The sequence below is a fragment of the Taudactylus pleione genome, unplaced genomic scaffold (assembly GCF_031769625.1).
Source record: "Taudactylus pleione unplaced genomic scaffold, aTauple2 ptg001697l, whole genome shotgun sequence".
NCBI classification, from domain to species: Eukaryota; Metazoa; Chordata; class Amphibia; order Anura; family Myobatrachidae; genus Taudactylus; species Taudactylus pleione.
In genome coordinates, this window is record NW_028286094.1 from 930,567 (window position 1) to 957,734 (window position 27,168).

The 27,168-nt window shown below is 49.2% G+C and overlaps 1 protein-coding gene across 1 annotated transcript in view; it reads left to right on the forward strand.

Moving 5' to 3' along the window:
- Positions 1–22,696, forward strand: part of LOC148439563 (interferon-induced GTP-binding protein Mx1-like) — a 609,237-nt gene extending 586,541 nt beyond the window's left edge. The window contains 4 exon segments of the mRNA XM_088464587.1: positions 9,404–9,562; positions 13,454–13,530; positions 19,152–19,370; positions 22,466–22,696. Of these exon segments, the coding sequence (XP_088320713.1) occupies positions 9,404–9,562; positions 13,454–13,530; positions 19,152–19,370; positions 22,466–22,696 (686 nt within the window).
- The last annotated feature ends 4,472 nt before the right edge of the window (positions 22,697–27,168 follow it).

Consider the following 27,168-nt stretch of genomic DNA (forward strand, 5'->3'; position numbering starts at 1 on the left):
ATAGAATAGCAAAAAACCCGCACCTGCAGGAAAAACCTCGCACCTAATAGAATAGCAAAAAACCCGCACCTGCAGGAAAAACCTCGCACCTAATAGAATAGCAAAAAACCCGCACCTGCAGGAAAATCCTCGCACCTAATAGAATAGCAAAAAACCCGCACCTGCAGGAAAAGCCTCACACCTAATAGAATAGCAACAAACCCGCACCTGCAGGAAAAACCTCGCACCTAATAGAATAGCAACAAACCCGCACCTGCAGGAAAAACCACGCACCTAATAGAATAGCAAAAAACCTGCACCTGCAGGAAAAACCTCACACCTAATAGAATAGCAAAAAACCCGCACCTGCAGGAAAAACCTCGCACCTAATAGAATAGCAAAAAACCCGCACCTGCAGGAAAAACCTCACACCTAATAGAATAGCAAAAAACCCGCACCTGCAGGGAAAACCTCGCACCTAATAGAATAGCAACAAACCCGCACCTGCAGGAAAAACCACGCACCTAATAGAATAGCAAAAAACCCGCACCTGCAGGAAAAACCTCACACCTAATAGAATAGCAAAAAACCCGCATCTGCAGGAAAAACCTCGCACCTAATAGAATAGCAAAAAACCCGCACCTGCAGGAAAAACCTCGAACCTAATAGAATAGCAACAAACCCGCACCTGCAGGAAAAACCTCGCACCTAATAGAATAGCAAAAAACCCGCACCTGCAGGAAAAACCTCGCACCTAATAGAATAGCAAAAAACCCGCACCTGCAGGAAAAACATCACACCTAATAGAATAGCAAAAAACCCGCATCTGCAGGAAAAACCTCGCACCTAATAGAATAGCAAAAAACCTGCACCTGCAGGAAAAACCTCGCAGGTGCGGGTTTTTTGCTATTCTCGCACACAATTGAATATGCCCCCATGTGTAGGTATATATTAAGTAGGGGTGTGCACCGGCCACTTTTCGTGTTTTGTGTTTTGGTTTTGGATCTGGATCTTTCTTCGTGTTTTGGATCTGGATTGGTTTTGCCAAAACCACCCTTCCGTGTTTTGGGTTCTGGGTTTTGTGTTTTGGATCTGTATTTTTTTGAAAAAAAGCATAAAAACAGCTAAAATCACAGAATTTGTAGGTTTTTCTGCTCCTATGCTATTATTAACCTCAATAACCTTAATTTCCACTCATTTCCAGTCTATTCTGAACACCTCACACCTCACAATAGTGTTTTTATGTCCAAAAGGTTGCACCGAGGTAGCTGGATGACTATGCTAAGCGACACGAGTGGGCGGCACAAACACGTGACCCATCTAGGAGTGACACTGCAGTGGCAGGCAGGATGGCAGTTAGAAAAACTAGGCCCCAAACTGTACATAATGCAAAGAAAAAAAGAGGTGCAAGATGGAATTGTCCTTGGGCCCTCCCACCCACCCTTATGTTGTATAAACAGGACATGCACACTTTAACAAATCAATCATTTCAGCGCCAGGGTCTGCCACACAACTGTGGCTGAAATGATTGGTTCGTTTGGGCCCCCACAAAACAAGCTGGCAATTAATGTGTCCCTGCACAAACTGGCTCTACGGAGGCAAGATGTCATCCTCATCCTCCTCATCCACCGATTCCTCACCCTCTTCAGTGTGTACATCCTCATCCTCACAAAGTATTAACTCGTCCCCACTTGAATCCACCACCACAGGTCCCTCTGTACCTTCTGGAGGCTGGTCTCCCTGGAAGAGCTGATAATTCATTTTGATGAACATCATCTTCTCCACATTCTGTGGAAGCAACCTCCTACGCCTTTCGCTGACAAGGTTCCCGGCTGCACTAAACACTCTTTCGGAGTACACACTGGAGGGGGGGCAACTCAGGTAAAATAGAGCCAGTTTGTACAGGGGCCTCCAAATTGCCTCTTTTTCCTGCCAGTACAGGTATGGACTGTCTGACATGCCTACTTGGATGCTGTCACCGATGTAATCCTCCACCATTCTGTCAATGGTGACAGTATCATATGCAGTGACAGTAGACATGTCAGAAATTGTTGCCAGGTCCTTCAGTCCGGACCAGATGTCCAAACTTGGTCCTGCCTGCCCTGCATCACCGCCAGCGGGTTGCTTAGGATACCTAAGTTTTTTCCTGGCAGCCCCAGTTGCGGGAGAAAATGAAGAAGGAGCCGTTGACGTGTCACGTTCCGCTTCAGCTGACAGTGTGTTCACCAGCAGGTCTTTGCACCTCTGCAGGCTTGTGTCGGCCGGAAAGAGAGACACCACATAGGCTTTAAACCTAGGATCGAGCACGGTGGCCAAAATGTAGTGGTCTGATTTCAACAGATTGACCACCCTGGAATCCTGGCAAAGCGAATGAAGGGCTTCATCCACAAGTCCCACATGCCGAGCGGAATCGCTCCGTCTTAGCTCCTCCTTCACTTTCTCCAGCTGCTTCTGCAAAAGCCTGATGAGGGGAATGACCTGACTCAAGCTGGCAGTGTCTGAACTGACTTCACGTGTGGCAAGTTCGAAGGGCTGAAGAACCTTGCACAACACGGAAATCATTCTCCACTGCGCTTGAGTCAGGTGCATACCCCCTCCTTTGCCTATGTCATAGGTGGATGTATAGGCTTGTATGGCCTTTTGCTGCTCCTCCATCCTCTGAAGCATATAGAGGGTTGAGTTCCACCGCGTCACAACCTCTTGCTTCAGGTGATGGCGGGGCAGGTTCAAGAGTGTTTGCTGGCGCTCCAGTCTTCGGCACGCAGTCGCTGAATGGCGAAAGTGGCCAGAAATTTTTCGGGCCACCCAAAGCGTCTCCTGCACGCCCCTGTCGCTTTTCAGAAAATTCTGCACCACCAAGTTTATTGTGTGAGCAAAACATGGGACGTGCTGGAATTTGCCCAGATGTAATGCCCGCACAATATTGGTGGCGTTGTCAGATATCACAAATCCCCAGGAGAGTCTAAGTGGGGTAAGCCACTGGGCGATGATTTCCCTCAGTTTCTCTAAGAGGTTGTCGGCGGTGTGCCTCTTACTGAAACCGGTGATACACAGCGTAGCCTGCCTTGTAACGAGCTGGCGTTTCTGAGATGCTGCTACTGGTGACGCTGCTGCTGTTGCTGCGTAAGGTGATACATCTACCCAGTGGGCTGTCACAGTCATATAGTCCTTAGTCTGCCCTGTTCCACTTGTCCACATGTCCGTGGTTAAGTGGACATTGTGTACAACGGCATTTTTCAGGACACTGAGGACACTTTTTCTGACGTTTCTGTACAGTCTCGGTATCGCCTGCCTAGTGAAGTGGAATCTAGACGGGATTTGGAACCGGGGACACACTACCTCCATCAATTGTCTAAATCCCACTGCACTAATGGCGGATACCGGACGCACGTCTAACACCAACATAGCAGTCAAGGCCTCAGTTATACGTTTTGCTTCAGGATGACTGCTGTCGTACTTCATCCTCCTCGCTAAGGACTGTTGGAGGGTCAATTGTTTAGTAAAAGTAGTGGTGTTCCTACTTCCTCTCTGGGATGATGAACGACTCCCAGCAGCAGCAGCAACAGCAGCAGCGGCAGCAGTAGGCGTAGCAATGCAGGATCCTCCGGAGGAATCCCGGATAGGAGAGTCAGTCATGCCAGTGATATGGCCTGCAGGACTACTTCCGATCCTGACTAAGGAGGAAATTGACGAGGAGGGAGTTGACGGTGTGGTTTGCAGGCGCTTGGATACAACAGGACAACGGGATTTAGGTGTCCCTGGACTGCTTACGGTCTGAGCCAAAGTTTCTGAACTTGACAGTAACTTTTTATGAACGCGCTGCAGGTGCCGTATAAGGGAGGATGTTCCTAGGTGGTTGACGTCCCTACCCCTACTTATTTCACCTTTACATATGGTACATATGGCAAGACAGTTGTTGTCCGGATTTGGATAGAAATATTGCCAGACCAAAGAGGTGGAATGTTTGGTCTTCTGCCCAGGCATGACCGTGATGGGCTTTTTCATCCCACGGACAACAACTGTCTCCCCCGGAGCCTGATTTAAACAAACCACATCACCATCAGAATCCTCCTCGCCAACTTCCTCCTCAGCGCCAGCTACACCAGTATCCTCATCCTGTTGTACTTCAACAGTGACATCTTCAATTTGCATATCAGCAAGTGGACTGTGGGTGCTCCTTTCAGCACTTGCAGGGGGCGTGCAAATGGTGGAAAGAGCCACCTCTTCCCGTCCAGTGCTGGGAAGGTCAGGCATCGCAACCACCACCACACTTGGACTCTCTTTGGGGATTTGTGATATCTTCTTAGAAAGCACAGTTCTTCGCTGTGCTTTTGCCAGCTTAACTCTTTTGATTTTTTTAGTGGGAGGAGTGCTTCCATCGTCATGTGAAGCTGAACCACTAGTCATGAACATACTAGGGATCGACCTTAGCCGTTCCTTGCCACTCCGTGTCGTAAATGGCATATTGGCAAGTTTACGTTTCTCTTCAGCTGATTTAAATGTCTTTTTCAAGGTCATTTTCCTGAACTTTGCCATTTGGGATTGTATGTGCCCTCTACTATGACATTGGGCATCGGCCTTGGCAGACGACGTTGATGGCATGTTATCGTCTATGTCATGACTAGTGGCAGCAGCTTCAGCACTAGGAGGAAGTGGTTCTTGATCTTTCTCTATTTTATTTTTATCGGAGAAAGTTTGGTCCTCCATTTATGTTATATCGATTTGATATATACGTGCGGCTAAACACAGAAAATAAATTTTTTTTTGGTTCGGACTGGAGTGTACTTTGTGGGTTACAGCACCCTTTAACGGTCAAGCCAGCCGGCCCTTTACTTATGACACAGGCGCACTCTTGGCACTACTTTGTTGATGCACGTGCGGCTACTGCGCACACAATTCACAAACACAGAAAATAATTTTTTTTTGGTTTGGACTGGAGTGTACTTTGGGGGTTACAGCACCCTTTAACGGTCAAGCCAGCCGGCCCTTTACTTATGACACAGGCGCACGCTTGGCACTACTTTGTTGATGCACGTGCGGCTACTGCGCACACAATTCACAAACACAGAAAATAATTTTTTTTTGGTTTGGACTGGAGTGTACTTTCGGGGGTTACAGCACCCTTTAACGGTCAAGCCAGCCGGCCCTTTACTTATGACACAGGCGCACGCTTGGCACTACTTTGTTGATGCACGTGCGGCTACTGCGCACACAATTCACAAACACAGAAAATAATTTTTTTTTAGGTTTGGACTGGAGTGTACTTTCGGGGGTTACAGCACCCTTAACGGTCAAGCCAGCCGGCCCTTTACTTATGACACAGGCGCATGCTTGGCACTACTTTGTTGATGCACGTGCGGCTACTGCGCACACAATTCACAAACACAGAAAATAATTTTTTTTTTGGTTTGGACTGGAGTGTACTTTCGGGGGTTACAGCACCCTTAACGGTCAAGCCAGCCGGCCCTTTACTTATGACACAGGCGCACGCTTGGCACTACTTTGTTGATGCACGTGCGGCTACTGCGCACACAATTCACAAACACAGAAAATAATTTTTTTTTTGGTTTGGACTGGAGTGTACTTTCGGGAGTTACAGCACCCTTAACGGTCAAGCCAGCCGGCCCTTTACTTATGACACAGGCGCACGCTTGGCACTACTTTGTTGATGCACGTGCGGCTACTGCGCACACAATTCACAAACACAGAAAATAATTTTTTTTTGGTTTGGACTGGAGTGTACTTTCAGGGGTTACAGCACCCTTTAACGGTCAAGCCAGCCGGCCCTTTACTTATGACACAGGCGCACGCTTGGCACTACTTTGTTGATGCACGTGCGGCTACTGCGCACACAATTCACAAACACAGAAAATAATTTTTTTTTGGTTTGGACTGGAGTGTACTTTCGGGGGTTACAGCACCCTTTAACGGTCAAGCCAGCCGGCCCTTTACTTATGACACAGGCGCACTCTTGGCACTACTTTGTTGATGCACGTGCGGCTACTGCGCACACAATTCACAAACACAGAAAATAATTTTTTTTTAGGTTTGGACTGGAGTGTACTTTCGGGGGTTACAGCACCCTTTAACGGTCAAGCCAGCCGGCCCTTTACTTATGACACAGGCGCACGCTTGGCACTACTTTGTTGATGCACGTGCGGCTACTGCGCACACAATTCACAAACACAGAAAATAATTTTTTTTTGGTTTGGACTGGAGTGTACTTTCGGGGGTTACAGCACCCTTTAACGGTCAAGCCAGCCGGCCCTTTACTTATGACACAGGGGCACTCTTGGCACTACTTTGTTGATGCACGTGCGGCTACTGCGCACACAATTCACAAACACAGAAAATAATTTTTTTTTAGGTTTGGACTGGAGTGTACTTTCGGGGGTTACAGCACCCTTAACGGTCAAGCCAGCCGGCCCTTTACTTATGACACAGGCGCACGCTTGGCACTACTTTGTTGATGCACGTGCGGCTACTGCGCACACAATTAACAAACACAGAAAATAATTTTTTTTTGGTTTGGACTGGAGTGTACTTTCGGGGGTTACAGCACCCTTTAACGGTCAAGCCAGCCGGCCCTTTACTTATGACACAGGCGCACGCTTGGCACTACTTTGTTGATGCACGTGCGGCTACTGCGCACACAATTCACAAACACAGAAAATAATTTTTTTTTAGGTTTGGACTGGAGTGTACTTTCGGGGGTTACAGCACCCTTAACGGTCAAGCCAGCCGGCCCTTTACTTATGACACAGGCGCACGCTTGGCACTACTTTGTTGATGCACGTGCGGCTACTGCGCACACAATTCACAAACACAGAAAATAATTTTTTTTTTGGTTTGGACTGGAGTGTACTTTCGGGGGTTACAGCACCCTTAACGGTCAAGCCAGCCGGCCCTTTACTTATGACACAGGCGCACGCTTGGCACTACTTTGTTGATGCACGTGCGGCTACTGCGCACACAATTCACAAACACAGAAAATATATTATTTTTTTAGCACTTGGGGGGAGCACCCCTGATGGACAGAGCACCCCCTGGACAACACTACAGCACCCCTTTAGGACTGGGACACTGCACAGGACTTTGGAACTGACTGCACAACACAGTCCAGCCAGCCCCTATGGACTTTGAAGTAGTGGACACAGCCCCTATTAACAACAGCAGCACAGCACAACACAGCCAGCCCCTATGGACTTTGAAGTAGTGGACAACAGCAGCACTACACTACACTACACTACACAGCACTAACTCCCACCCTCCCTCTTCACTGTCCACAGCCGAGTGAGAAAATGGCGCCGACGCGGGTACCTTATATAGGATCCAAAACCCGCGAGACTCGGAAGGCGGGATGATGACGTTTTGCCTCGATGTCAGATCCGAGTCAGGCGGGAAAAGTCGAGCCTGACTCGGATCGGACTCGGATCGGGGGGGCTCGGGGGGGTTCGGATTTCAGAAATCCGAACCCGCTCACCCCTAATATTAAGTGGTCGACGTTTCAGGGACTGTATCCCCTTCCTCAGGCCAGAAATACCCCCAAATAGGGTTCACTGTTTGGAAGCCTCTGAGTGCCATCTCGTGTTTTACTGAAGTATATATATATATATATTTATATATATAAATATATATATATATATATAGTATATATACACACACATACCCAATAAACTAGTAAATCACGGTCATGAGCAATATTATAAAAACAATAATAATGGTATAGCGGATTATGTGGAGGTGAAGCACTGCTAGCTTAGCACTCACTATAGAGGGGGTCCACCTTCATGGCTGGCAACAGAAATCTTGGGGCCTGGTACACGTTTTAGGGCCCCCCACCCCAATTTTGTACAGGCCAGATGTCCACTGGCTCATCCCCCGTGTTGCTCTAGCCCTGTACCAGTGTCTTCAGCACCATCCCCCCATTTCTCCATCACCAAACCCCTATGTCTCTCCAGCCTCATCCCCTTTCTGTTCCTACATCTCCAGCCTCATCCTACTCTCTGTCTCTCTGGCTTCAGACCACACCTTCTGTCTTCTGCTGCTCCTCACGGCTTCTCTGCTCTCTAGTGGTGCAACATGTGCTGTGCCGCAAAAAAAGAAAACCTTTATTGTGCTGACTGCCGGGCTCCCTCTTCATGTCTGCACCATGAGTATTCACTGCAGAGACTCAGGCAGAGCAAACGGCAATGGTCTGAATGTCTAGAGCTGCTTTGAGTCTCCCATGTCTGGTACATGTGTCCACCATATGCACCTCTGCCACTGGGCCTGCACTCCTTATGTTTTGCCCAGAGCTGAATTTTGTTTATAGCATGCTAAAAATATACTAGTATTATTGAACCGCTAGTTAGTGTGGTTGCCGTATATCCTCATCCCCCGTATATCATCAGCACCGATCTTACAACATTCTATCCAGCCTCAAGCTCCCAGTCTGTCTCCAGACTCAAGACTGCCTATGTTTCTCCATCCTCATGCCTACCTGTATCTCTCCATCCTCATGCCTACCTGTATCTCTCCATCCTCATGCCTACCTGTATCTCTCCATCCTCATGCCTACCTGTATCTCTCCAGCCTCGTGCCTACCTGTATCTCTCCATCCTCATGCCTACCTGTATCTCTCCATCCTCATGCCTACCTGTATCTCTCCATCCTCATGCCTACCTGTATCTCTCCATCCTCATGCCTACCTGTATCTCTCCAGCCTCGTGCTCCACCTCTGTCTCTCCAGCCTCATACCCAAATGTCTCTCTAACCTCATGCATCCCTGTATCTCTCCATCCTCATGCCTACCGGTATCTCTCCATCCTCATGCCTACCTGTATCTCTCCATCCTCATGCCTACCTGTATCTCTCCAGCCTCGTGCTCCACCTCTGTCTCTCCAGCCTCATACCCAAATGTCTCTCTAACCTCATGCATCCCTGTATCTCTGCAGCATCATGGAGTGCCTGCTCCAAGCACTGATGGGTATCTTTCCCTACTTTCCCATGTCTGTCCCCCCACAACCCACCCCTGTCCCTCTGTCTGTCTTTCATCTTTGTCCCTCCACTCTTTTATTTCTGTCCCCTTTATCTCTCTTTCATCTCTGTGCCCATCCCCATATTTCCTCCATGTTTCCCTCTCACCTCTCTTCCTCCTCCTCTTTTTTGAAGGGTATCATGAGAGGGGGAGAGTGAAGGAGGGGAGTGCTGGCTTGAGAAGTGAGGCTGTGGCTGTCAGGCAGCCAGTGAGAGCTGTGAATGGAGGAAGGGGGTGGGGCCTCAATGCAGCCCTCTTCAGAGTCTGCTCTAGATGGACAACGACAACATTATATAATAGGTTATACGGAATGTTATATTTAGTGAAGTGATAGCTGAATAACTGATAAATGGTATATATACAATACGATTTCCTTCAATCCCTTCATTTTATGATTTATTTTAGTTAACAAAGTGCTAAAAAGTGAAATTGAGGAATATGAGCAGCTGCACCGTGGGAAGGAGCTCCCGGAGTTTATCAATTATAAGACCTTTGAAGCAATTGTTAAAGAGAGGATTGGTAACATGGAAGATCCTGCCAGGGAAATGCTGAGCAGTGTGACTGGTGAGTACGTCCTGTCCCTTTTGTGTTTTTAGATGTAAATCAAATGTGCAGATGAGCACCCTTCCCCCCCCCAACTGTATAACATGTATAATGTCTTGTTACCGTCACACCATCTTCATTACAGAAGGAGGCTGCCAATCAGACCCAGAGAGTCACCCTGATCAGTAGTCCCAATCTCTACGGGTCCTTGTGAGCTGGAAGTGCTCCCGCCACCTCCTCACCCCTCACCCCCAGGGGGGCTCTTGGCCACTTCATTACACTTTATCTGCACACTTGTTCTTCCTGCACAATTATTCTTGTTGCCAGGATACGGCTCAGTACACGAATATGGCTCTGCACATTATCCTCCCTGCCTTACTATGGCTCTGCACATTATCCTCGCTGCCTGGATATGGCTCTGCACATTATCCTCGCTGCCTGAATATGGCTCTGCACATTATCTTCGCTGCCTGAATATGGCTCTGCACATTATCCTCGCTGCCTTACTATGGCTCTGAGCATTAACCTGGATACCTGAATATGGCTCTGCACATAAGCCTCGCTGCCTAAATAAGGTTCTGCACATAAGCCTCGCTGCCTGAATATGGTTCTGCACATTATCCTCGCTGCCTGAATATGGCTCGGCACATTATCCTCGTTGCCTGAATATGGTTCTGCACATTAGTGTCGCTGCCTGAATATGGCTCTGCACATTAACCTTACTGTCTGAATATGGCTCTGCACATTAGCCTTGCTGTCTATGGCTCTGCACATTAGCCTTGCTGCTTGAATATGGCTCTACACATTATTCTTGCTGCCTGAATATGGCTCTGCACATTAGCCTCGCTGCCTGAATATGGCTCTGCACATTAGCTTTGCTGTCTGAATATGGCTCTGCACATTAGCCTTGATGCCTGAAAATGGCTCTGCGCATTAACCTTGATGCCTGAATATGGCTCTGCACATTAGCCTCACTGCCTGAATATGGCTCTGCGCATTATTCTTACTGCCTGAATATGGCTCTGCACATTAGCCTCGCTGCCTGAATATGGCTCTGCACATTAGCCTCACTTCCTGAATATGGCTCTGCACATTAGCCTCACTGCCTGAATATGGCTCTGCGCATTATTCTTGCTGCCTGAATATGGCTCTGCACATTACCCTCGCTGCCTGAATATGGCTCTGCACATTAGCCTCACTGCCTGAATATGGCTCTGCGCATTATTCTTGCTGCCTGAATATGGCTCTGCACATTAGCTTGCTAACAGGATTTGGAACAGGCCATTTGCAGAGATGTGGCATTCCAGCTATATACAGTATTTCAACAGCATTGCTATAGTAATAAGTCACCCATTTGTTTTATTATTCCCTTTTGTTAACGTAACTTAATCCTAAACCTAGGAATAAACACACTGACACATGTATATGGAATTAAAAGAGGTCACAGCCAGAATTTATTGATCAAATTGAAATTTTAGAATAGGTGGCAAGAAGAAAGCAGTGCTCCGAGGCCACAGCCCGATGGATACCAATACTAATAATAGAGGCAGATCCCTGTCCTGCACAGACTGACCTGGGGCAGTACCATCCTCCCCTAATTGGCACAGCATTGGTCCCTCCCTTGGAACAATGACCGTGTCCCCCATTTAGGCGGTGACATACTGGCCGCTCTCAAAGGAAGAATGCTACCACAGGCACTCCTGCGCTAATAATAGGCCGCCCATAGGCACTGCTCCCCGCCAGGCTGCACCTCAACCTGTTGGAAGCAAACACAGACAAACGCACAATCCAACAACAGAAAAAGTTACACAAACCATCTTACACGGGTGGGTGGGGTTGAAATAAAACTGGAAAGAGGAAGATGGTTCCCTTCACCAGGCTATTTATATGGGACCTCTAAGCCCTCCCCTAAATCCTACCATAGGCTTATACTCCTCAAGTGACGAATACTAACCGCAACCCCCCCTCCAGTTTTTAACCCTTAACTTACCTAACAAAATTACATATCAAACAGCGTGCTTATCTATCCTCAAACTTCTTCAAGTATTCGGATGCATTAAGTAGGACAGCTTAATACTGGTATAGGTTATTTATTTGTTTTGCCTATTGGCTAAAACAGTAATTAACCGTTTAAGAAATGTTTTGTTACGTTGTATTAAGTAACCGACTTTCTTAAATTTAGAAATAAAAAAATGTCTGGTCAAAGAAACGTAACTAAGTCACTAACACTCGCTGGCGGCCAGACTTCCTGTCTCAGACCGTGGGCTAAATTTACTAATCTGTTTTTTAGGGGATGCGCCGCACAATTACCACCGGTTCTAAAATCAAAATACAGCATTCAGTATAGGTCGGTTTGAATTTATAAACAGAAACCTCCATCTATTCCCATTGGTTAATAAACCCTTATCCCACTGCAAAATCGCTGAGAGTCTGCCACCAAGTTATCGCAAAATGGATTTGTTGTAGGAGCCTGCACAGATCAGTGGGATCTGTATAATGTTCAAAAATTAAAAAAGCAATGTTAGAAATTAAAAAAACAGGATGGGGTCCTTTCCAAAGTGATAGCCTAGGCTGTGATTGCAAAATAGGAGGGGGTTTCATGGGGTTCGAGTTATTCTTCTCAAACCAGTTCTAGGCTGGTGAGACTATAGCAGGGTATATATATATATGGCTTGGGGTACCCCTGGTGGTCTTTTGCTATTGCCACATAACCTTCATAGCTTACCTATCTAGTTACATCCCTTCTTACAGTCTGCACATAATCTCACATATATTCTCTTTCTTCAGTCTCACATCCTCCTGACCCTAGGTCACTTTCCTGTGTGACTGGACCATACAGCTCACCAATAACCTCTGCAATCGGGCTGGACCAATTTGCAATATATAGCACCTACCCTTGTGTATCAATGCCTATTTCCTTATAGATTGTAAGCATGCGAGCAGGGCCCTCTTACCTTTATGTCTGTCTGTTACTACCCAGTTTGGTTCTATTCATGTTATTTCCATTTGTAAAGTACAACAGACTATGCTGCGCTATATAATAATAATAATATTGGGGTCAATTTTTTTTGGTAGGTTCCCCTCTTCCCCAGAGATTCCAACCCCGGGCTAACCAGTCTAGAGCTGTTTAACATTATATCTGGGGGACCCCACACTATAAGCAGGGCCGGCTCTAGGGGTGTTCGACCTGAGCGGTCGCACAGGGGCGCCACCCATAGAGGGCACACCCCTCCCCAACATCCCACGGGTGGTTAAATCGGGAGGTTGGGGACCCCCACCGCCGCAGCTGTGCGGCGGTGCCGGACCCCGGAGACTCTGAATGGATGTTGCGTGCATGCGCGCGGCATCCATTCAGTGACGAGAGAGGGCTGGGGGAAGCCCAGCTAGTGAGGCTCCCCCCAGCCTGACGTTATTTGGGGGCGGACACGCCTACTAATAACGGCACATAGGGGGCGTGGCCTATGGTACTTAGGCCACGCCCCCATTTTTGCGCGAAGATAGGGCGCTCTGGAGGGGGCCGGCACAGGGTGCTCCGACCCCTGGAGCCGGCCCTGCCTATAAGTGTCTCCCTGCTATAGTGTAACATGTTAAGTATAAAAAAGAAATTTGTTTTTATTATTTTAAAAAAAGGAAAAAAAAGGCATGCCAGAAAACCTCCACAAAAGCAAATATAACCCTTAGGGGTAGATTTACTAAAGTGAGCTGGTGTATACTTCTTGTAGATGCCGTCTGCTCGAGGGCCCCTAAAATCATGGGGCCCTGGGCAGCTGCCCAATGTACCTATACGTTAAGATGGCCCTGCAGTGGGGCAGAGTTATGTGCAAAATGGTACCAAATATGGTTGATCTTATTGTACCCTGGTAAGAATAGTGTATTTCTATTTGTTTTAGGGGTTTCTGTTTTTGTTCATAGATATTGTACGAGACACTTTCAGCGACATCGCAGGATCACATTTTAAGAACTTTCGGAAGTTTTGTAAAGTTACAAAGGTGAGTACTGTTATTCTGATACCATTTTGTTCTATGAGTGCTCCCATAAAGACACATAAAGATATCTAAATTAAAGCGTTTTTGTATAGATTTGTTTGGAAATTAGTTTTTCATCAGTGTTTTATAGCGTCATTGATTCTAGTGTTACCATACCCACTGGTATATTACATGCATATGATGATGAGAAATACTGTACATATACAGTATATCACAGGGGGCTCACCGGGCTGAATAAAATCATAGCCTAATGACACTTGGGTCATCAGGTTTTGCATGATGACCTAATCGCGGCTAACATGCACGGCGCGCACAACAGCTAACACTGTGTGTGCTGTGCACATTAGAGGACCGGCAATAGGGGAAAGGTAAAACGGGATGGGAGGGGGCAGTGATAGGAGTGAGAGGGGCAGTGAAGGGAGGGGGAAGGAGGCAAGGACTGGAGGGGGCAGGGATGGGAGTGAAGGGAGGGGAAGGAAGGCAAGGACTGGAGGGGGCAGGGTTGGGAGTGAGGGGGCAGTGAAGGGAGGGGGAGGGAGGCAAGGACTGGAGGGGCAGGGATGGGAGTGAGGGGGCAGTGAAGGGAGGGGGAGGGAGGCAAGGACTGGAGGGGGCAGGGATGGGAGTGAGGGGGCAATGAAGGGAGGGGGAGGGAGGCAAGGACTGGAGGGGGCAGGGATGGGAGTGAGAGAGCACTGAGGGAGAGGGAGGGAGGCAAGGACTGGAGGGGGGAGGGATGGGAGTGAGGGACAGAGAAGGGAGGGGGAGGGAGGCAAGGACTGGAGGGAGCAGGGATGGGAGTGAGAGGGCAGTGAAGGGAGGGGGAGGGAGGCAAGGACTGGAGGGGGCAGGGATGGGAGTGAGAGAGCAGTGAAGGGAGGGGGAGGGAGGCAAGGACTGGAGGGGGCAGGGATGGGAGTGAGGGGGCAGTGAAGGGAGGGGGAGGGAGGCAAGGACTGGAGGGGGCAGGGATGGGAGTGAGGGGGCAGTGAAGGGAGGGGGAGGGAGGCAAGGACTGGAGAGGGCAGGGATGGGAGTGAGGGGGCAGTGAAGGGAGGGGGAGGGAGGCAAGGACTAGATGGGGCAGGGATGCGAGTTAGGGGGCAGTGTAGGGAGGGGTAGGGAGGAAAGGACTGGAGGGGGCAGGGATGGGAGGGGGAGGGAGGCAAGGACTGGAGGGGGCAGGGATGGGAGTGAGGGGGCAGTGAATGGAGGGGGAGGGAGGCAAGGACTGGAGGGGGCAGGGATGGGAGTGAGGGGGCAGTGAAGGGAGGGGATGGGAGGCAAGGACTGGAGGGGGGAGGGATGGGAGTGAGGGGGCAGTGAATGGAGGGGGAGGGAGGCAAGGACTGGAGAGGGCAGGGATGGGAGTGAGGGGGCAGTGAAGGGAGGGGGAGGGAGGCAAGGACTAGATGGGGCAGGGATGCGAGTTAGGGGGCAGTGTAGGGAGGGGTAGGGAGGAAAGGACTGGAGGGGGCAGGGATGGGAGGGGGAGGGAGGCAAGGACTGGAGGGGGCAGGGATGGGAGTGAGGGGGCAGTGAATGGAGGGGGAGGGAGGCAAGGACTGGAGGGGGCAGGGATGGGAGTGAGGGGCAGTGAAGGGAGGGGATGGGAGGCAAGGACTGGAGGGGGGAGGGATGGGAGTGAGGGGGCAGTGAATGGAGGGGGAGGGAGGGAAGGATTGGAGGGGGCAGGGATGGGAGTGAGGGGGCAGTGAATGGAGGGGGAGGGAGGCAAGGACTGGAGGGGCAGGGATGGAAGTGAGGGGGCAGTGAAGGGAGGGGATGGGAGGCAAGGACTGGAGGGGGCAGGGATAGGAGTGAGGGGGCAGTGAAGGGAGGGGGAGGGAGGCAAGGACTGGAGCGGGCAGGGATGGGAGTGAGAGGGCAGTGAAGGGAGGGGGAGGGAGGCAAGGACTGGAGGGGGCAGGGATGGGAGTGAGGGAGCAGTGAAGGGAGGGGAAGGGGGAGGGAGGCAAGGACTGGAGGGGGCAGGGATGGGAGTGAGGGGGCAGTGAAGAGAGGGGGAGGGAGACAAGGACTGGAGGGGGCAGGGATGGGAGTGAGAGGGCAGTGAAGGGAGGGGGAGGGAGGCAAGGACTGGAGGGGGCAGGGATGGGAGTGAGGGGGCAGTGAAGGGAGGGGGAGGGAGGCAAGGACTGGAGGGGGCAGGGATGGGAGTGAGGGGGCAGTGAAGGGAGGGGGAGGGAGGCAAGGACTGGAGGGGGTAGGGATGTTAGTGAGAGGGCAGTGAAGGGAGGGGGAGGGAGGCAAGGACTGGAGGGGGCAGGGATGGGAGTGAGGGGGCAGTGAAGGGAGGGGGAGGGAGGCAAGGACTGGAGGGGGTAGTGATGGTAGTGAGAGGGCAGTGAAGGGAGGGGGAGGGAGGCAAGGACTGGAGGGGGCAGGGATGGGAGTGAGGGGGTGGTGAAGAGAGGGGGAGGGAGGCAAGGACTGGAGGGGGCAGGGATGGGAGTGAGAGGGCAGTGAAGGGAGGGGAAGGGAGGCAAGGACTGGAGGGGGCAGGGATGGGAGTGAGGGGGCAGTGAAGGGAGGGGGAGGGAGGCAAGGACTGGAGAGGGAAGGGATGGGAGTGAGGGGGCAGTGAAGGGAGGGGGGAAAGAAGTGATGGGAGTGAGAGGGCAGTGAAGGGAGGGGGAGGGAGGCAAGGACTAGAGAGGGAAGGGATGGGAGTGAAAGGGCAGTGAAGAGAGGCAAGGACTGGAGGGGCAGGGATGGGAGTGAGGGGGTTGTGAATGGAGGGGGATGGAGGCAAGGACTGGAGGGGGCAGGGATGGGAGTGAGAGAGAGGGCAGTGAAGAGAGGCAAGGACTGGAGGGGGCAGGGATGGAAGATAGCGGTGATGTGATGGGTGGGGTGGTGAGTCTGGAAGAGGGCGGAGTGGTTGAAGTAACTCAGTCGGAAGATGGTGGGTCCATGTATGTGAGGGGGCAGTGAAGGGAGGGGGAGGGAGGCAAGGACTGGAGGGGGCAGGGATGGGAGTGAGGGGGCAGTGAAGGGAGGGGGAGGGAGTCAAGGACTGGAGGGGGCAGGGATGGGAGTGAGGGGGCAGTGAATGGAGGGTGAGGGAGGCAAGGACTGGAGGGGGCAGGGATGGGAGTGAGGGGGCAGTGAAGGGAGGCAAGGACTGGAGGGGGCAGGGATAGGAGTGAGGGGGCAGTGAAGGGAGGGGGAGGGAGGCAAGGACTGGAGGGTGCAGGGATGGGAGTGAAAGGGCAGTGAAGGGAGGGGGAGGGAGGCAAGGACTGGAGGTGGCAGGGATGGGAGTGAGGGGGCAGTGAAGAGAGGGGGAGGGAGGCAAGGACTGGAGGGGGCAGGGATGGGAGTGAGAGGGCAGTGAAGGGAGGGGGAGGGAGGCAAGGACTGGAGGGGGTAGGGATGGGAGTGAGGGGGCAGTGAAGGGAGGGGAAGGGAGGCAAGGACTGGAGGGGGCAGGGATGGGTGTGAGGGCGCAGTGAATGGAGGGGGAGGGAGGCAAGGACTGGAGGGGGCAGGGATGGGAGTGAGGGGGCAGTGAAGGGAGGGGGAGGGAGGCAAGGACTGGAGGGGGCAGGGATGGGGGTGAGGGGGCAGTGAAGGGAGGCAAGGACTGGAGGGGGCAGGGATGGGAGTGAGGGGGCAGTGAATGGAGGGGGAGGGAGGCAAGGACTGGAGGGGGCAGGGATGGGAGTGAGGGGGCAGTGAAGGGAGGGGATGGGAGGCAAGGACTGGAGGGGGCAGGGATGGGAGTGAGGGGGCAGTGAAGGGAGGGGATGGGAGGCAAGGACTGGAGGGGGCAGGGATAGGAGTGAGGGGGCAGTGAAGGGAGGTGGAGGGAGGGAAGGACTGGAGGGGGCAGGGATGGGAGTGAGTGGGCAGTGAAGGGAGGGGGAGGGAGGCAAGGACTGGAGGGGGTAGGGATGGGAGTGAGGGGGCAGTGAAGGGAGGGGAAAGGAGGCAAGGACTGGAGGGGCAGGGATGGGAGTGAGGGGGCAGTGAAGGGAGGGGGAGGGAGGCAAGGACTAGAGAGGGAAGGGATGGGAGTGAGAGGGCAGTGAAGAGAGGCAAGGACTGGAGGGGGCAGGGATCGGAGTGAGGGGGCAGTGAAAGGAGGGGGAGGGAGGCAAGGACTGGAAGGGGCAGGGATGGGAGTGAGGGGGCAGTGAAGAGAGGCAAGGACTGGAGGGGGCAGGGATGGAAGATAGTGGTGATGTGATGGGTGGGGTGGTGAGTCCAGAAGAGGGCGGAGTGGTTGAAGTAACTCAGTCGGAAGATGGCGGGTCCATGTATTTAGTGAAATACACAAAAATTTGATCTGGCATGATTCAGAGATGGACGCACTTGGGAAGCAGCAGTGTTTTGCAGATGCAGCATCTGAGGAGAAAAGACACCTCCTGACAACATTGGTAAACCGATTGCTACATCCCAAGATTAAAGCATTGAATCACCATCGCATCCATCGGCCATCTGAGAAAGCCAAAGCAACTCAGAATGGCCGTCTTATCTGTTTAACTGAGGCCTGGAAATCTGCATATTCCGACGCAGATCCTGACCTCGGCACTCTCAAGAAAACGGGGGCGACATGCGCCCATCTTCTTACAAAATTATTTTCAGCTACAGGGTCGAATGATTGGGTGTGTTTTATTTATGTCCTGTGTTTAGAAGGGCCGGAAGGGCTTAGGCTTTCTGCTGGTGATAGTTCCTGTTGCAGCATTGACTACCTGCGCTCCTGAATTTAAGTTCAATATATTGCTTATTTTGTGATGAATTTGTTCACTGCCTGCCCTGACCCTTGGATTGTTTTTTTTTTTTTTAAATCTGCCTGTCTATATTCCTTGATTTTGGATTGTTCGACATTGATTATTCTTCAGTTTTAGATAAGAACCATGTATTATTTACATTGTTGTGGTGAACCTGGAAATCATTTATTATTTCCACTGCTGCTCCTGAATTGCTTGCCGTAGGCTCCTGTTTGGTGTTCCATCATACAATGGATGGGCCTATATTCCTTGCATGGGTTGCCTAAATAGTATATTTCTGCCGTGATTGTTATTCAATATTTGTATTACATTGTATGCTGTATTACATGTGTGCATTTTTTTTATCTGAGTTTACATTACTCTTGTATATTTACTAAAGTGCGGGATTTTAGAAGTGGAGATGTTGCCCATAGCAACCAATCAGATTCCATCTATTATCTTCTAGAAGGTCCTAGATAAATGATAAGTAGAATCTGATTGGTTGCTATTGCCAACAACTCTGCTTAGTATAAAAAAACCTTGCACTTTGGTAAATATGCCCCTTAGTGTCCAGTTGCCTAGTACATTGAGGTATAATTTAATAGGCCCAGTTTAGTGTAATGTTTAACCTTACCTACTGTATATAACATATATCTGTAATAAATCCTGGCGGAACCCACGTATCGGTAAGCATATCAGGCTTTGAGGTTAAGGCACCTGTGATAGGTGATCATCTGGGTTCTGGTTATAAAGTTTTATTATTAGCGTATGGATGTAATTTTTAGCGACAGACAACAATACACCTTTATTTTCATGCACACAATGAGGGAAGCTCCGTACCAGACCCCATGAGTCTGAAGAAACGTGTATTTTTCTTTCTCCCAGGATAAAATTGAAAAAATGAGACAAATACAAGAAACCTCTGCGGACAATCAGATCACAATCCAGTTTTTCATGGAGAAGATGGTCTACGCTCAAGACAAATCTTACAGGATTGATTTAGTTGCTGTCCAAGCTAAAATGCCCAGCAACACACCCTATAAAGCCTATGCTGATCAGTGCTCTATCAAAGAGATGACGCATCATCTAGAAGCTTATTTTAAAGTAAGTTTCGGAACAGTTCATGGGGGATAAGTTGGGATGTTGCCAGTTTATAAAGCGTTTATTTCAAATTCAACAACTACCATTGACGAACATGAATCAGGTGAATTCATCCATTTGTTTGGCTAATTTAGACCAAAATGGTCTGAAATAGCTGTACATGTGGCATTAATTTGGATAACTCTAAAAATGTAGTCAGTCCGTGACGGAGATCAACATGTGCTTGTGTGGTAATCACACTTGTGGTTTCCCGTGAGGCTCATCACCACCACCATTGGTTGAGCCTTTCCAGTTGGCCAACTAGTCCCAGCTCACAGCATATGTGGTCAGCTTAAACTAAAATGACATATTGCTCTATCACAGAGGCCTACAATATTGAGAATATTTTTCAGATTTTTGGGACAACAAGCATTGCCCTACAGAATTTTTCTATTGTCCAGCTAGAGTAGCCCGTACAGTACATTAGAGCGCTCCTACATCCTGGTTTTTGGGAACTGGCAGAGGAAAAAGCAATTTTGTGGGACAGTGGATTCACTGTCCCACAAAATCTGTACTGTGTTGAAAATGTGACTTCAAAGTCCACCCTGCAGCCACTTATTCAGCAGAACATTCATTAATCTCACCTCTTCCTTGTTTTCCTTATAAAACACTGCTCATTTCAGCCTCATTATTTCTTGATAGTATCATTATCATTTAATTGTACGGCACCACAGATTCTGTAGAACAGTGGTCTCAAACTCGGGCCATCCAGCTGCAGTGGAACTACATGTCCCAGCATGCACTGCCACAGTTTTGCTCTTAGGGCATGCTAAAACTTTGGCATGGCGTGCTGGGATGTGTAGTTCCACTGCAACTGGATGGCCCGAGCTTGATATCACTGCTGTAGAACCTGACGGAGTCATGCAGATATGTCATACGTGAAGCCAGCAAACATAGTAACATGCACGTGGGCACAAAGCAGAGTATTATAGGCAAGGAGACAGGGGCTGGCTGGCAACTTTTAGCCTGGGGGGCAAATGCATGCAGGCGGCCCTGGCAGAGGGGTAGCGTGTAGCCAGGGTGCCCGAAGAAAGTGCGTGCTACGGCGCCCCCCCCACCCCTCAAGTGTTCCAGGGAGGAGGCGGGTCCAGATGGGATTAATGTAAAGTAAAAATAAAGATTAGGAACAGCCCCGTCGTGGTGCCCATATGCAGTGCCCCCCTGTGCCCCAGGAGAGGACCCCCTTATGCAGGCCCCCAGTAGTGATCCTCCCTATGCAGTGCACCTAGTAGTTGTCCCCTCCCCTTGTAGTGCCCCTAGTAGTAGTAGTCCCCCCTTCTAATAGTAGTCCCCCCCTTGTAGTGCCCCCAGTTGTAGTCCCCCCCTTGAAGTGCCCCCAGTTGTAGTCCCCCCCTTGAAGTGCCCCCATAATCCCCAGTAGTGGTCCCCCCTTGTAGTGCCCTCCCCCCTGTAGTGCCCCCAGTAGTGATCTCCCCCTTGTAGTACCCCCAGTAGAGGTCTCCCTCTTGTAGTGCCCCCAGTAGTAGACCCTCCCTCTTGTAGTGCCCCCAGTCCAGTAGTGGTTTCCCCTTTGTAGTGCCACCAGTAGTCCCCCCCCCTTGTAGTGCCCCCAGTAGTAGTAGTCCCCCCCTTGTATTGCCCCCATTAGTAGTAGTCCCCCCCTTGCAGTGCCTCCAGTATTGGTTCCCCCCTTGTGGTGCCCCCAGTAGTGGTCTCCCCCTTGTAATGCCAGCCTCCCCCCCAGTAGACACACGTAGTAAAAAAAACAAAAAACACTTACCTGAATCCCCGCTCCCGCCGTCGCTATCCGCTACTCCATCTGTCCTTCCCGGGCCGGGCCGCTCTGCATTATGGGAGAGATGTCATATGACGTCATGACGCCTCTTCCATTGCCCACTGCAGGAGCCGGAAGATGGAGCGGCTCCTGCAGTGGGTGCAGCAGCAGCTAATGAGAGTCTGACAGACTCTCATTGGCTGCTGATCAAAACAAACACACAGCTGCCGGAGCCGGCGGCTGTGTGTTTGTCACTTGTGTAGCGCTGACCGAACTCCGTCCGGTCAGCGCTACACGCGCGGTGCAGTCTGTGTGACAGTGACAGTGTGTCACAGTGACACAGACTGCCCGATGCCCGTATGACGCTGCGGCCCGGGGGGCACATGGCACCCTGCCCCCCGGCCCAGCCCGCCACTGCAAGGAGGTAATAACCTCTCCCATCACATACAGAGCATTAGACATGACAGAGACAGACAAAGATGGCAGCCAACAGGAGCTGTGTGGCCCTTCGTAAAACATTTTCTGCTGCATGTGCACGTCCCTCTGGGTGACATAATGTGGAGTAATTTTTGTCTACATCGCTGGTCCAAGAGGACAATCAAGGGAGAATACAAAGCCTCACTGATGACCTCATGATATAATAGGCACCATGAGCAGGGGCCAATACACTGTAGCCAATGTATGTTGATTTAATAAATAGCTCTGCCTACTTATGGCCACTAACATGCCTGGACACCAAGACCCTCTACAGAGCCGCTCACTGGAACATACATCACAAACATAAATATAAAGGAGTAGTTAGTTATTTGGAAAGGTGAAGTAAGAAGTTTGAAGAGTCAGCAAAATACATTCTCTCTTTTTCCCCAGCAGCCCGTAGGCCAGGGGTGCTGAACCTTTTTTCTGCTGAGGGCCATTTTGATATCTATATAAAAAATTTTGCGGGCCCGGTGCAGGCCACACCCCCTCCATGTGACGTTACATGGGGGCGGGGCCACAATCGCCGGTGATTATAGCAATGCCTGGAGCATCCTGTGGATACTCCTGGGAGCTGTAAGGGCAGCGGTGTGACCATCTGAAGACTCCTAAGGACGCTCCAGGCAGCACTGCTGCATAGATTCTGGCTGCAGGGTTCCATTCTAGGCTCCCTGCTAGTCAGATGAGGCTAACAGAAAAAAGCTCCGAGGGCCAGACCAAATGACTCTGGGGGCCTTATACAGCCCCCGGGGAGGAGGTTCCCCATCCCTGCCATAGGCACAGGTCTGCATAGCCCATTGTGAATTGTAGTTGGCTGTCATCCATCACAAGTGTTGTATTTGCCTTACAGGGAGCAGCGGACCGCCTCTGCAATCAGGTCCCCATGATCATCCAGTTTTATATTTTGCAAGAACATGGGAAAAGGCTGCAGAGAGAGATGCTGCAGATTCTGCAGGAGAGAGACCAGTACGTCGATCTCCTGAAGGAGAATAAAGATCTCTCGGGCACCAGGAATTTCCAGAAGCAAAGGATTCAACGGTTGACCAAGGCACACAGGCGTCTGCTCTGTTTCCCAGACTAAAGAATAGTTGTGCACTTTCTTTATACTGTCCAGTCACTGGCGGCGTTCACAAAACTAGAAAGCTACGTTGTTAACTTGCCGGCCATGTTTTTGTACAAATTGCTTTCTTAGTTAGTACTCTGTAAGTGAACAAATGCTCAAAATGTGTCACAGACTTTGCCTGGTATCTCCTATGTATTTATTAAAAGCAATAACACACAGGGAAATATTTATAATGTGACCAATGCTGGCACTGGCTAATATGTAATATAGCCACCGATGATTAAATGATAATATATACCCATGGTTGATACTGTATGTTGCATTATGGTTATTTAGTTCAGAGGTGCATTTCCCACCATACACCCCCTGCACCAGACAGGAGCCTCATCTACATTTTCTGTGCTATCGGGGGGCTTTCTGCTCATCCTGGGTCCTCGTTCACCAATCCGTTTTTTTCCATATGGCGCAAGTCGCTTGCAGTGTTTTAGACGCTCCGTTACGGGAAGAGATTATTCAGCTTTCACATCTATTTCTTCATTTAACATCTGTGTGGCATTGTAGCTACATCCAAAGTAGTGTCCTAGGGGAATGGGTATATAATGCCGGCTTGTCGGGATGCCTCCGGTCAGAATTCCGATAGCGGCATCCGGATGGTTGGTATCCCGACAGAGGGCCTGATTCAGAGCCGCTCCGAGCGATGTTCACACATCTGCGCATGCGTATGGGTCATAATGTGCATGCGCGAACCAGTCAGTGCGGTCGGAAATCGTGTGCTCGCAAAATAGCGAGTGCTTGCTAATTTGAGTGACAGAATGAGGCGTTTGTGGGTGGTAACAGGTGAAGGTGCTTGAAAATGGGGGAGTGGAGATCCGAACGCAGGCGTGCCAAACGGTCAAAATTGGCATTTAATGGGAGTGCATAATTAACAAAGCAGCGTCATCGACCTCGTCACTTGGTTGTCTTTTAGTCTGAACTGCTCGCATGATTGCGGTAGGAAAATGCTACCACAAGAATAGCGAGCAGTTCATACGCCGTTCGATGTTCTCGATTAATCTAATAAATAGCGGAGATGACGTATGATGCGAGCGGCCAGGGGGCGTCTTTACAAAATAGCGAGCGCATGTTTAGTTCGCTTGTTCAGACTAGAGGCGTCAACAGACCGCAAAGAGCAAGCGCTCTATTTAAATATCCGGCCCCTTTTTCAGAACAACCGTCCGCAAATAGCGTCCGGCTCTGAATCAGGCCCAGAGATCGGGTAAGTATACACTCCCCCATCCCCTCCTAACGCTTCCTTTTTGTAGCCTAACCCTAAGCCTCCCCACCCGCATGCTAACCCTCCCCTTAAGTGCGTAAACCTATCCCTCCCCCCTTACTGCCTAAACCTAACCCCCCACCAGTGGTGCCTAACCCATCCCAGGGGGTACCTAACCCTAACCTCCCCCTCCCCTAGCCTAACCCCCAGTGGCTAAGTCTTTACCAGCCCGCTATACTCACGTTCAGCATCCTGGCTGTCACCTCCTGTCGGTATTCCGGCGCCGGTCTTCTAGCCACCGGCATTCTTCAGCTGGGATGCCGCACGTTGGTATTATAACTGCATCCCGTCCTGGGCACTTAGGATTAGTATGTTTGCCACAATGGAGTTGGTATAAAGTTGCATATTAAGCACAACGCAGCGGGGCGGGATGCGAGTCGCCGCTCACCCGTATTGGCCCTCCTTGGTTTTTTTTTGTCTTTTACCTCCGGTTAGCATCTCAGTTGTGCACAGCACCAGCATATAATTCCAGTGCCAGTGTACAGGGTACCCGTGCATTGTACAGATCTGTCCTCTTGTATCCTTGCCGCCGCTGCGGCAAATTGCAGCACACATGCAGCAAAAAATGCCCACTAGAGGGCACGGGCACTGCATAGGATTGCATGGTGCGAATGCTCCTGCATTGTGGTGTAACATGCGCAGCAAATCGCATGCCGCGATGCGTGCCAATGTTAGCTGCATCAGCGGCAACAATGGAGAAGGACACATCTGTTCTTTTGTCACATTAGAGATGCAGATACGATGCAAATTCGGTACAAAACTAAGTGGCGGAACGCTTGGCGTGGCTTAAACGCATTAACTGTGGTGAGCCAAATGGAGCTACTGTACATGGCGAGATTTGAGGATACATTAGTGTGGACATATCTGTACTGTATATCTGCATATTAGTGATGTGCGTGGACCCGTTTTTGATTCTAACTCATCGTTGTATTTTGGATCTGGATTTCCATAAAATTGGATAAAAACAGCTGAAATCATGTCATTTGGGCCTGCTTTTGTTCCTGCAGTATTATTAACCTCAATAACATTATTTTATCATCATTTCCAGTCAATTTGGACCAGCTCACAATATTATTTTCAGTTTTTACTCATATTGGCCAACTGGCTACACTAAGTGACAAGATCAGCGGCACAAACACATGCAGTTTACAAATGAATGTATCACACCTAAGAAATAGAGTGGCACTGCAGTGGCAGACAGGATGACAGTTTAATATAAACTATATGATGCAATAGAATGTGTTCCTTAATAAAGAAATAGATCAGAGGCCTGAGGCCAGCACAAGTCAATGGAGGGTGTAGTAATAGTGGAAGCCAGGTAAATGATTGATTGATGTATTTTAATAGTTTATTCTATATCAATCAAATAATCCAAATTAGATTGATTACAGTATATCACTATAAATAATAAAAAATGACAAATGGAACCATTAAAATACAAGAATCCAAATGAGATTGATTTGATTGATTGAGGAATATAACTATAAAGAAAAACAGATCAGAGACATTGAAAACACTATCAAAAACAAGCATCTAAAATCTCAATGAGATTGATTCCTCGGGGTTCAAGGCAGAATTACAGCCTACTCAAATCGAATAATTATATGATTATATAATTTGATTATACTAGTCTGTATATGCTGAGAAGCTGCAGGAAATGGGGTCTATATGCCTGGATGAAAAGCTGGTGATGGATATCATTGCAAGATACAAAAGAACACAACGCCACAGTAAAATATAGTAACATACAGTACACTGACTGTCAAATACACACACTCTTGGCAAAGCCCATTATGAAAAGTGGTGCACGATGGAATTGTCCTTGGGCCACCTACCCATCCATATGTTATATATTAAAAAGGACATGTACAGTTTAACAAATTAAGCACTTCAGCAACAGGGACTGCAACTTCTGTGGCTGAAGTGCTTGGTTTGTTTGGGTCCCCACAAAACAAGCTACCAATGGGCTTAAGGCAGCTAACAGTCTTGTTAATCATTTCTACAGTTGTAAGATGTAATTTTTATCCTCAACCTCATTGTTTTTATACTCATTACACAATATTAGTTTATCCACACTGGAATCCACCTTTACAGTAGTCTCTGTACTTGGTTGTAATTGGTGGCAAAGGTCTTGCTTATAGAATTTGTAGTTCATTTTTATGAAAATCCACATTTTAAGGAAGTAGCCTCCTATGCCGATTGCTCACAAGGTTCCTAGCTGTGCTAAATACTGTTTCCGAGTACACATGCTGGAGGGTGGGTAGCTTAAGTAAAACAAAGTTAGTTTTTTCAAGAGACTCCAAAATCCCTTTTTTTCCTCCCAGTATTCAAAGTGACTGTGTGACATGCTACAGTAATTTGTACATTTTCATTAAAATAGTCCTCCGCATTCTATTGATGCTTAGGGTTAAATTTACTAAGAATCGAGATAGGTCGAGTTTAGTTTTTTTTTATCTCGATTAGCATCGCCAAATCTTGGGTGATTTCCTGTTTTTCATCTTGCAAAGTCAGTTTAGCTGAAAGTGAGTTGGCCGATGGTGAAGCAGATCGAGATATCTCCCCGAGTTGCAAGTGAAGATGAGATTATAATGTTTACTCTCTGCAAATCTCTCCCGAGCTAGCAGCCTGCACATATCAGTGAGATACAGTATGTGCTGGCTGCTTGTGTATTAAGACCTGTAAAAATCGGGTCAAATGTTATAATAAAAATGATGTAGGTTTCCCTCCCCCCTAAATCATAAACAGCCCCGGTGTCACGATCCCTAAGTTTTGTGTGTGCGCATGAAGTACTCAAAATACTTGAATAAGGTTATTTACAGCAGTCAGGTGAAATTAAATAAAGATTTATTAGCAACAAGGGTTACTCATAAATGCAGGGATTGTCAGAAAGAAAACAGTACAGGAGTAATGCAGATGGATGATCACTGAATATAGACAAAGTTCTGTTTGCTGATATTGATGAGCAGTCACTGAGCTACAAATGGATATAGAACTGGCAATGTGAATACAGGTATACTGGCTGGACCCGGACTGGATTCACACACTAAAGTCCAAGGTAGCAAATGCAGTGCAAAACAGGTACAGATGAAGTGAGGTAGATGTAGTAATTGCTGATAATAAATCCAGAGGAATTGTAATGCAAATAAACAAGCCCTGGTCAGTTGGTGCAAGGTAAGAA